General features: G+C 41.9%; 1 protein-coding gene across 1 annotated transcript in view; it reads left to right on the forward strand.

The window, feature by feature from the left end:
- LOC126259780 (venom allergen 5-like) overlaps positions 1-11,670 on the forward strand; it is a 63,094-nt gene extending 51,424 nt beyond the window's left edge. The window contains exon 6 of the mRNA XM_049956787.1: positions 11,296-11,670. Coding sequence (XP_049812744.1) covers positions 11,296-11,521 — 226 coding nt within the window. The 3' untranslated portion in view covers positions 11,522-11,670. The remainder of the gene's footprint in view (positions 1-11,295) is intronic.
- Positions 11,671-12,520: the final 850 nt, after the last annotated feature.

A 12,520-nucleotide genomic window follows, 5' to 3' on the forward strand; every position in this document is an offset into this window, starting at 1 on the left:
AATGCCTATAGAAAGAATGATGCACGAAGCATACAACTTCCAGTATCATACCTATGTGAAACATCTTGCCAAGAACGCAAGAAAATTCTGGTCCTCTCCAAAACCACTAAGTGGCTCTAAGGCTTCTGTTCAGTCAGTCCTCAACAAATATGGTGTGGCAGTAGAAAGCAGCAAAACGAAATCTGAAGTTGTAAATTTCTCATTTAAAAAAATGAGTCACGTAGGACCCTCATACAGACATCCAATCATTTGACCATCACACAGAGTACTGTGTGGAGGACATAGAGATAAGCATCCCTGGTGTTGAGAAGCAAGTGAGAAATTTGTGGATGGAATCCGTGTTTGATTTCATGGGGAGCACATCATTGGCCTCTTACTTAGCTTGCATTTATAGTGAATCTCTCACCCAGTGCAAATGTAGAAATACAGATGAAAAAACATTCCTGTAATGTTCAAATACAGTATTAGTGAGGCACTCCTGGCACAGTCACTTTGACTAAATATCTAGGAGTAACAGCAATATGAAATGGAATGAGCATGTAAGGTCATTATTAGGGCAGGCAAATGATCAGCTTAGTTGGGAGAGTTTTAGGCAACTGTTGTTCATCTACACAGGAGATCGCATACAGAACAAGTAGTGCAATCCATTCCTGGGTGCTGCTTGAATATTTCGGATCCTCACAAAGCCAGATTAAAGGAACACATCAAAGCAATTCAAAGTTGTGCTGCTAAATTTGTTACTGGTAGGTTTGATCAGTATTTCAGAGGTGCTTTGTGATCTCAGATGGAAGAAAGATGACATTCTTTTCATGACTCACTGTTGACAATATTTAGAGATCCAGCCTTTGGGGCTGACTGTAGAATGATTCTGCTGCTGGCAATGTACATTTTGCATAAGGACTATAAAAGAGAAATTAAGGTTCATACAGAGGCATATAGACATTCGTTTTGGCCTTGCTCCATTTACAAGTGGAACAGGAAAGGGAATGACTTGCAGTGGTACAAGCTACCCTCCACCATGCACTATATGGTGGCTTGTGAAGTAACATGTGTAGCCATAAATTTCATTTGTGTCTTGTGACACTCCTGCCCATTACTGTAAAATTGTACGTATGAGCTACAGAATTGATGGTATTTGTTCCAGAAGGCCATATTGACAACTGGGGCAGAATTTCTTAAAATTTAGTAACTGATATCTATCATTTTGTCCTGCTGTCTCATTCTAAAACTGGTTTATAAGTGATCTGGATGTAACTGAAACTCAAATTCTAAATAGTCTTATTCAGCTAAACCACTTCTTGAAATAGATAAGAACCTCTCATTCTGAAAACCAGACTGTGTGAATTTCTGTTTGTTTGGCAGCTACTACACAATTCATAGAACTTTTTTTAAATATTCTGATTCTAGTTCTTATTGGAGTTCTCTGTCCCATTACACACACATGTAAGTTTTGTATCGTTTTCATTCAATTATTTATTTGTATGCCTGACTGCCCAGGATTGTTTTAATCAAAGAGTCATAGTTAAGTGACAATGGAATATTAAGTGATGTTCACAAAGACTAAAAAAGTAAAATTCTGAACTTTAGAAAAGTTGAGAGAGAATTCTGATTTAGAGCTGAGTGTATTCACAGATTTACTTGCTTAAAAACAAGTTAGAGAGAAATATTGTTTATTAGTTCACTTATTCACTTCGCTCCATAGCTCTCATCATGGTGGTCATCAACTAACAAGTGAAGGAAGACATAAACACAAATAATGAAAGGTCCATGATGGAATAACAACATGGAAAGACCAGACTGCTGTTCACCACAAAGGGAAGGCAATGAGTCACTGACAGGCACCACGAAAAAGAAGGCTACAAATATTTAAGCATTCAGACACTGCTCCACTGTGTAAGACCTCTCTTGTTCTTTATGTATATAAATAATCTGATGGACAGGGTGAGCAGCAGGCTGCTACACTTTGCTGATGACACTGTGGTGTATGAGGAAGTGTCACTGTTGACAGACTGTAGGAGGATGCAGGAAGACATATGGAATTTGTATTTTGTATGAATAATGGCAGCTTGCTGTAGGGAAATGTAAATTAATACAGTTGGAAAAAAAGAAGAGTCCTCTAAAGCTCAAATACAGTATTAGTGGTGTGCTGCTTGATAGAGCCACATCAATTAAATATCTAGGCTTAACAATGCAGAGCAGTAAGAAATAAAATGACCACATAAGGTCAGTAGTAGGGAAGATGAAGTTTCAGCTAAGGCTTATTAGGAGAATTTTAGGAAACTGTAGTTAATGTATGAAAGACCACTTAAAGAACGTTAGTGCAACCCATTCTTGAATACTGATTGAGTGTTTGGGATCTCCCCCCCCCCTAGGTCAGATTAAACGTAGACATTGAAGTAATTTGTAGGTATGGCGACAGATTTGTTTCTGGTAGATTCGATGTACATGCGAGTATTACAAAGATGCTTTATGGTCTCAAATAGGGATCTCTGGAGAGAAGAAAATGTTCTTTCCACAAAACAGTACTGAGAAAATTTAGAGAACTGACATTGGTGTCTGACTGCCGAATGATTTTACTGCCACCAATGTACATTTTGCATAAGGACTGTGAGGAGAAGATAATCATATGGAGGCATATAACAGTCATTTTTCCCTCACTCAATTCTTGAGTGGAACAGGAAAAAGAATGGCTAGTATTGGTATGAGGTACCCACCTCCACATGTGGTGTGGTGACTTATGGAGTAATATGCAGATGTAAATGAAGATGTAGATGTAGTTTGTATCTTGTGAGACTCCTGCCCATTACTATTAAACTGTACATATGAGCTACAGAGCTGATGGTATCTGTTTTAAGTGACCATATATGCAACTGTGGCAGGAATTTATTAATATTTAACGATTGATATGATCCATTTTGTCCTGCTGTCTGTTCCTTAAGCTGGATTATAAGCAATCTTGGCGAAATTTAAACTTAATTTCTGAATAGTCTTGCCCACTTGAACCCTTTGTTTAGAGAGAGGATGAATCTCTCAGTCTGAAAGCTAGAAAATGTGAATTTCTGTTTGTTTACCAGTTGCTACACTATTCACAGAATTTTTTTGTTATTCTGTTTGACAGGAGTCCTTATTGGAGATCCTTGTCAAAGTATGCATTTTTAGTCCCCTAAGACCTTCCCAAAAATTTCCAACTTCTCCAGTATGCATTCATTCTCAATTTGTTAGTCTTGTATTGTCTTCATTCAGTAATTTATTTTTATATCCAACTACGCAGCATTTTTTGAATCAGAGTATTATTGATCTGGAACAAGGCAACATGAGGCAATGTTAATAAAGAATGAAAAGTAAATTATATTGTAGTAACAAACCCATTGCATAAAATGGAGTATTGTCTATAGTACAGACATAAACTTAACAAAATCTGGGATAAAATTATGATTGAGAACTGAATGTATTCATAGATTTATTTGCTTCAAAGAAACAAGTTATCAGAAACTATTGTTCATTACTTCACTGATTTAGTATGTTCCATAGATACCACTATGGAGGTGATTCTCTAACAAGTGAAGGAAATTATTAACACAGAAAAACAGCAGCTACAATCTAATTCTCTACACTGTATTAACTATAATGTCTCATAACACTGCTTTACATCATATACACACAGGATGAATGTAACATAGTAAAATTATCAAAGAAACTGCTAAGTACAAAAGAGAGTTGCTATTTGCATCCTATTTATTGCTTAATATTTACATGAGTACATGGATATTCCTAAAAAAAGAAATAGTTATCTATTTTTCGTGAGAATATTTGTCTTGTAAATAACAGAAATCTTTGGTCTTTATTCCATACAAACATATAGTTTGTAGAAGTGGTTAATACAATATGTTTTAAATTTTCTTTTGAATTTTTTGCGGTAGTTTTACACATATACAGCATACTGCAGGGTAGGGGATAATTTGCTGTGGAGGAATTTCTGAAGAAAGTGTAAGTCTGGCACCATAAAAACATTGTTGAAAATTTAGTTGTGGTACGGAACATCAAATATGGTCAAAACTGATGTAGATTATCAGTTTTCGGATTGTAGTTAACTATTAAAAATTTAGCTGCATGTTTTTTGTCATCAGACTTCCTCAACAGCCAAAGAAGCAGATTGCTCCAGAGAGAGAACCCTGGGAATGCAGTTTAACTTTCTTTCATATGCCACCCTTATAGACCCCCCAGGGGGCCCACCACTCTTCGACAGGTTCATGATTGGCTACCACGGGGTCTCAGTCTTTGCAGGATCATTTCCCTTCCTTGCTGCATGTCTATCCTCTTGCTATTCTTTTTTCCCCTCCCTTGGGGAACCTGTCTGGGATGTTTTTGGGTATGTATTCAGCATTTTCAGTAGCCTGATGTCAAAACAGTGTCTCCACTGTTTTCTATTCCTCTTCTCTTTCTTCGCTCCCCTTCTCCTAGTCTTCCTCCACTTCAGTGTTTGAGGTTCCTCCTTTTCTTCTTACTCCCTGTGTGCTCCTGAAGGTCGGTCCGCATGTATGACATGGAACAGGTGACTGGGTAATGCATAATTACCAGCCCCAGGTCAACAAGTAGGGTTTTCATGTACCACCCCCTCCTCCCCCCTCCCCCCCCGGTACAGGCCAGGCCCAGGAAGGGGTGACTGCTGAGCTGTTACCTTCCAAAATTGCCAATTGATCCCTCTGTCAGGTGTTTGGATGGTGTGACCTGAGGTATGAACAATCACCTAAGCCAAGTGTTGGTTGGTTGTTTTTGGGGAAGAGACCAAACAGCGAGGTCATCGGTCTCATCCGGTTAGGGAAGGATGTGGAAGGAAGTCGGCCATGCCCTTACAAAGGAACCATCCCGGCATTTGCCTGGAGCGATTTAGGGAAATCACGAAAAATCTAAATTAGGATGGCCGGACGCGGGATTGAACCATCGTCCTCCCGAATGCGAGTCCAGTGTCTAACCACTGCGCCACCTCGCTCGGTAAAGCCAAGTGTCCCCCTCTGAGAGGACCCCCAGTTGGAAGGAGTGCACCATTGGAGGTGCTGACAATCATGGTGGATTCTCTCACAATGAGCCAATCCTCTTCTTTGCAGTCTACATCTACCGTCTACTAAATGGAAACGAAATGAGGCTAACGATTCAAAGACCCTCCCAGTTGCACCATGGTTCCTCATGGTTTCATGTACTGAAGACATTTAGTCGTTTGCAGAGGGGTAAATCTATTTGCTATTCGCAAAAGGTGTTGATACAGTTGCAGGCCCTGTGAAATCCTGCTCTCGTTTGCGCAATGGCACTTTACTTTGGGAGATTACCTCTGATTTTCAAGTACAACAACTGCTTGCAGCTTTGCTCCTCCACAGTTATCTTGTTCGTGTTGAGGACCATCATGTGCTGAATTCTTCACATGGTGTTATTTACACTAGTCTGATCGTTGGGTCTGACTGAGCAGAAATCCAAATGTATGTCTCTTATCATGGCATCACTGCAATCCATTGGGTGGTGAAAAAGCTAGATGCATCCTTAGTGCCCACACATACTCTTTTCCTGACGTTCTCAGTAGAGAAAGTAGCGCTTCTTTCCAAGATTAAAGCAGGCTATGAAATTATCACAGTCCAAATGTACATTCTGAACCCGATGCACTGCTACCAGTGTCATCATTACAATCACAGTTGAATGTCCTGTTGGCATCTGCCCAAATGTGTAACCTGTTGTAGGAATGCTGGGTGACTGTCTGCCTCTTTCTTCCCACTGCATCAATTGAAATGGCGACCATGCAGCCTCTACCTGAAACCAGAGCAGGCCATCCAGGAGATCCAGATGAAGAAAAAGGTGCCTTGCCCTGTTGCTTGAAGGCTGTTGGCTAGTCCAAAACCCTGCATTTTACCATCTGACACTTACAGTACTGTTCTTGCTGCATTTCGCTCCATGAAGGACATAGCCACGCAGACATGCGATCTCAAAGCATCCCTGTCTCCTCCTCCTTGCTGGCTGGTGTGGCCGAGTGCTTCTAGGCGCTTCAGTCTGTGGAACCGCGCGACCACTATGGTCGCAGGTTCGAATCCTGCCTCAGGCATGGATGTGCGTGATGTCCTTAGGTTAGTTTGGTTTAAGTAGTTCTAAGTTCTAGGGGACTGATGACCTCAGATGTTAAGCCCCATAGTGCTCAGAGCCAGTCTCCTCCTCCAGCTGATCAACAAGCCACCAACTTTAGCCTCATGGGGCAAAGTTACCTGCTACACCACCAGTTGGCCGGAAAGGTCAGAAGGAATATGCCCGCAATGGCTTCTTATGTCCCTCCAGCCAACAAACATCTGAACTGTCATCTGCCACCTGCAAAGGCTCCAAGAAATCAAATAGAGGCAAATGGTGTTCTCCTTCATTGACTCAGAGATGTTCTTCATTGGTGTCGCCATGTGATACCCTCACCTGGACAACCTCCATGTCGCCAGTGCGCACCACCAACCATTTTTCTGTCTTGGACTCTGCAGATTGACAGAGGCAGAATGCTGATGCCTTTGGAGATCTCAGAGAGCAGGATCCTCCACCTTCTGTGCTACCAGAAGCAGTGAGTCTTCGGAGGATGGTGTTCTGCAGCTGCTGAGGTGACACTCCTTCATTTTTTGCCTCTTCCCCTTTCCTCATCATGACTTTCCTCCAAAGGAACATTTGTGGTCTTAAATCCAAAAAAGAAGAACTACAGCTGCTCTTGGAATCACAGCATCTACATGTTCTCTGCCTCTAGGAAACAAAGTTGCGTCGTCACGGCAGCTGTGATCTCTCGCATTTCTTTCCAGTCTGCTTTGATCTTCCTTCTGAGGATGACATTCCATCTCATGGGAGAGTCATGCTGCTCATCCAGGATGATGTTCATAGTCAACCCATCTCCCTGACTACCCAACTTCAAGCTGTAGCAGTCTGCAATTTCCTTCCTCACTTCACCTTTTTCTTTTGTACCGTTCACATCCCTCTGTCATTAGGTGTCACCAGGGCAGGCTTCCTCTAGCTGATTACGCAACTCCCTCACCCCTTTCTGCTGCTCGGTGACTTTAATGCACACCATCCCATTAGGGGTTCTTCCACAACCTGTCCAAGAGGAGCCCTCTAGGCTGACCTTCTCAATTAACTTAACCTCATCTGCCTTAACAGAGGAGCACCCACATTCCTTTCAGACTCCACCCACGCCTGTTCACATTGGGACCTCTCCTTATGCACTGCCCAGCTTGTCCATTGTCTCGAGTGGTTCATTCTCTCTGACACGTACTTGAATGACCATTTCCCATGTGCTGTTCGTTTACTGACTCCTACCCTCCTATGTGCACACCTAAAACGCAGGTTTCCAAGGTCGACTGGAAGGTTTACACCTCCCTGGTAACCTTCAACAAATGACATTTCCCAATTGTGACGACCAGGTAGACCACATTATCAATATTATCCCTACTTCTGCAGAATGTTCCATTCCTTGCACTTCATCTTTGCTCCACCGTGTCCTGGTCGCTTGGTGGACTAAGGTATGATGTGACATAATGCACACATGGAAATGTGCTTTCTGCATTTTAACCATCATCATACGATGGCAACCTGCATTCATTATAAACAGTTGCATGTGCAGTGTCATGGTGTTCTTTGGGATAGCAAGAGAACTAGCTGGATTTCATTTACTCGTTCTTTTAACAGTTCCACTCTCTCTTCCAGCATGTGGGCTAACCTTCGATGGCTCTCTGCGGCAGAGGTCAATTCCCCAATTTCCAGCCTGACCATAGCAGGTGATGTCATCGTGGACCCTATTGCTATCTTCAACACCTTGGGCCGCTATGTTGTGGAGATTTTGAGCTCCTCCCATTATCACCCAGGCTTTTTCCATCGCAAATGAGTGGAGGAGACTTGGGTGATAACTTTCTCTCCTCAGAATCGTGAGTGCTACAATGCCACCTTTACTATGAGGGACCAGATCATGCTCTCACTTCATCCTGAGCCTCCGCCTCAGGGTCAGACAGTGTTCACATTCAGATTTTGCTGACATGGACAAACACTTTCTCTTTCATATGTGCTATCGCATTTGGGCAGAGGGCACATTTACCAGACGCTGGCGTGACACCACTGTCATACCCATACCTAAGCCCAGTGAGGACAAACACCTTCCTTGTAGCTACTGCCCCATTTCTCTCACCAGCTGTGTGTGAAAGGTAATGGAACACATGATTCATACAAGGCTAGTATGGTGGTTCAAGTCTTGCAATTTACTAACCACTGCACAATGTGGATTTTGAACACGCTGTTCTGCAGTTAACCATCTTGTCACTTTGTCAACCCGTGTCATGAATGGTCTTCTGTGGAAATACCAGACTGTGCCCATGTTTTTGGATTTGGAGGAAGCCTACAACACTTGCTGGAGGCCTGATATCCTCTGTACTCTCTACACATGGGGCTCCCAAGGCTGTGTGCTCCATGTCCTTCAGGAATTTTTAAAAGACTGAGTTTTCAAGGTACGTCTGGGTTCTGCCTTATTGGACACCTTTATCCAGGAAAACAGTATGCCTCGGGGTTCTGTCCTGAATGTCATCCTCTGCTATCACCATTAACCCAATTATGGCCTGTCTCCCACCAGGCATCTCCGGCTCCCCTTTCGTTGACGATTTTGCCATCTTTTGCAGTCCTCCACGGACTTGTCTCCTTGAGTGGCGTCTGCAGCATTGTCTCGATCATCTTTGCTCATGGAGCATCAGTAATGGCCTTTGCTTTTCCACTGACCAAACCATTTGTATGAATTTCCGGTGGCGCAATTGGTTTCTTCCACCATTTTTAATCTTGGGCCTGTTAATCTTTCATTTGTTGAAACTACAAAATTACTAGGGCTCATTCGCGATAGAAAACTTTCTTGGTCTTCCTACATGTCTTACCTGACTGTCCACTGCACCCAGCCCCTCAATGTCCTAGATGTCCTCAGCGGTACTTCCTAGTGAGTAGATTGGTCCACCCTCTTCCATTTGTACTGGTCCTTTGACTATGAGTGCTCCGTTTATGCATCTGGACATCTGTCCATCTTACCCCACCTCAGTACAATCCACCATCATGCCATCCGTTTGGCCACTGGTGTGTTTTACACTAGCGTGGTTGAGAGTCTGTAAGCAGAAGCTGCCGAACTAATGCTGTCACACCGCCATGATTTTCTCCTCAGCAGATATGCATGCCATTTGTCTGCCATGCCTGGCCACCCATCCTATGCCTCCTTCTTTGATGCCACCTTTGATTGCCAGTATGGGGCGTGTCCATTCTCTCTGTTACCTCCTGGAGTTCATTTTTGGCTACTATTCCATGGGTTTAACTTCACGTTAATTTACACTTTCCCAAAGGGTTGAACCCTCACCACCTTGGCTTCGTGCACCAGCCTATGTTCACATTGGACTTCACTAAGTTCCTAAGGACACTACTTGAGATCCACTCTATTACTGTAAGTTTCTCGACCTTCACATGGAACTTTTTGATAGTGTTTCTGTGTACACTGATGGCTCGCAGACTAACCATGGAGTTGGGCGTGCCTTTGTCATTGGCACTGATGCTTTTAGTATCAGATTCCAGAACACTGCTCAGTACTTAAAGCAGAGCTCTTCGCTCTGTATCAGGCCATACAGTACATCCGGTGACACAGGATTTTAAACTGTGCCATTTACTCTGACTCTCTCAGTGCCCTTTAGAGCCTCTGTGTACTGTACACTGTCCATCCCTTAATGCAGTGGATCCAAGAAAGCTTTCACTTGCTCACTCTTGATGGAACCACTGTGATATTTATGTGGATCCCTGGTCACGCTGGTCTGATGGGCAATGAGGCCACTGACGTTGCTGTCACAGCTGCAATTCTTGAACCTCTGTCACTAGTTCTTCTATTCCCTCAGATGATCTCTGAGTTGCCCCCTGTCAGCAGGTGGTGTCACTCTGGCATCACCGCTGGTCTTCCCTTCAAGGAAACAAGCTTTGGGGAATTGAACCTCTCCCAGTGGCTCCGTCGACCTTCTCTTGGCCCTCTCACCATGAAGAGATCATTTTAGCCCGCTTGCATATTGGGCATTGTTTTATAGCCATCGCCATTTGTTAAGTGGTGACCCCCCACCACTTTGTGCTCACTGTCCTCAGCTGTTGACAGTTCGCCATTTCCTGATGGAATGCCCTTTTTTTAACCACTTACATTCTCATTTATGTCTGCCGTCTGAGTTATTGGCCTTTTAACGAACGACATCTGGGCTGTCGACCATGTTTTACTTTTTATCCGTTGTAGCAATATGGTGAAGGACATTTAATCTTTAGTGCAGCACCTCTGCTGTCTCTATGGAATATTTTATGGACCTTTCCCCAAGTCTATGTTTTTAACTCTCTTTCCTTCCATCAACTGGGCTTAATGTGTAGTCATTTTGAACTCCTTTTTCATCTTCAGATCTGCGGTTCTGACATGGGCATGTATGACCCTAGTTGTTTTTGCACCCTACAGCGAAACAAGCAAACAAACTACAGTTGTAGAGGATATTCTCAGTTTGTGAGGGTGAATGAAATATTTAATCACTTGACAGCAGTGCAGAAGACTAGATGGCCTCACTTTGAGTGCTGCATTGTTTTCTCACTTGCTGTTCATGATGTGATGAATACTTGTAATGCACTCAGTGTTTCACCCCTTTTTTTGCTACTTACAACATTTTAATAGACAATACAAGACAATGAAATATTATACACACTTCAGTAAAAAACATTATATACCTACTGTCAGGCGAGTCCCTCTTATCTTGTAATATGTATCTCATGCCCTTCTATCCAACCTCTTCTTTCTAAAAAAAGCAATGAATAGTTTTAAAAGAAACAATAGCTTGTTGTACCTTGAAATGCACTTTTTGAAGGTAAGTACTGGCCAACAGTTTTGAAGTTTTCTCAAGTGAAATTACCTTTTGATAGAGTAAATGGTAATTTGGATAGTGTAACTTGACCAGGAATCGCTTTTTCAATGATGTTATATTTACTGTTTATAGGATAAGGCTATTATTATAACACTTAAACAAAAACGTGGAGGAAACATCTGCATATTTCTTTACAGGAGCAATATTAGCTGTGCAGTAGTTTCACACATGGACACAGCAGGAACTATATTTGCGCCAAGATCTATAGAAACATCCTCTCTCTCTCTCTCTCTCTCTCTCTCTCTCTCTCTCTCTGTGTGTGTGTGTGTGTGTGTGTTTTACACATCATATGTTTACATACTTCCATCTATTTGGTATAATAATATCCTGTTCTATTTACTTGCAGATTTGGTACCAATTATGGCCACTACAGCCAAGTAGTGTGGGGTAATACACATTATGTTGGGTGTGGCTACACTGCTATTAGGAGAAGTGACTGGAATTATCAGTATTATGTCTGTAACTATGGCCCATCTGGAAACTATGGCGGCCAGCCGGTCTACAGCAAAGGCACAAGCTGCTCAGCTTGTACATCTGGATGCGATACTACTTACAACTCACTTTGTGCTTAGCTGATCTCTTCCAGATATACAACACAAATTAGTTACCATGTGGTATGATGTATGTTACAGTTGTTAAATACATGCTAGTTTTCATAATTATTTCTGTAATGAAATGGATGTGGATCTGTCAGTGTGAACAGTTCAATAAATGTATAATTTTGCAAGCAAAAAAAAATAAAAAAAAACTTTCTCTCCTTATATGCTACAGTATGTGAGATGACACTGGAAGAAAAGAGGATGTCTCTTCTGAATTAAATGGTTCATTATCTACATACTATGTAAACTACCTTGAATCACACAGCAGACGATACTTAGTGCGGTAAAACATATTAGGATTTCTTCCCATTCCAGTCAGATTTGGGTCATCGGATGGAAATAACTGCTTAAATGCCCCTGTGCATGCTGTAATTTCTCTAATCTTGTCATCATGGTCTTTACAGGAATGATATGTAGGGGAATAAATAATATCTCTAGATTCTTCTCTTGATATTGATTCTCAAAATTTTGTATGTAGGCTTTTGTAGGATAATTGCTGTCTATATAGAATGCTTGCCAACTCTGATTGTTGTTATTTCTGTGACATTCTTAGGTGGTTCAAGCAGATATATTGCCATTTGTATGTCACTTCTTTGTATACATCAAATATCCCCTATTAGTCATCTGCATTTGATCAACTTTCGAAGATGGGATGCACAATTGACTTGTAAGCATTTTTTTGTAGACTGCATTTTCCCAGTTCTGTTTGTTGTAGTCTCCAGTTTGAAGACTGGTTTGATGGGGTTCTTCATAGTGCTCTATCATGTCCAAGCCTCTTCGTCTTTGAATAACTACTGCAACTTACATAATTCTGAATCTGCTTACTGTTTTCATCTTTTCTTTCCCTCTATGATTTTCACCCCCCCCCTCCACACACACTTTGCTCCAATGTCTTTCAATATATCCTATCAACCAATCCATTCCTATAATCAGGTAGTGGCACAAATTTCTTTTCTCCCTCAATTCTATTCA

This window comes from Schistocerca nitens, chromosome 5 (genome assembly GCF_023898315.1).
Source record: "Schistocerca nitens isolate TAMUIC-IGC-003100 chromosome 5, iqSchNite1.1, whole genome shotgun sequence".
Classification (NCBI taxonomy): Eukaryota; Metazoa; Arthropoda; class Insecta; order Orthoptera; family Acrididae; genus Schistocerca; species Schistocerca nitens.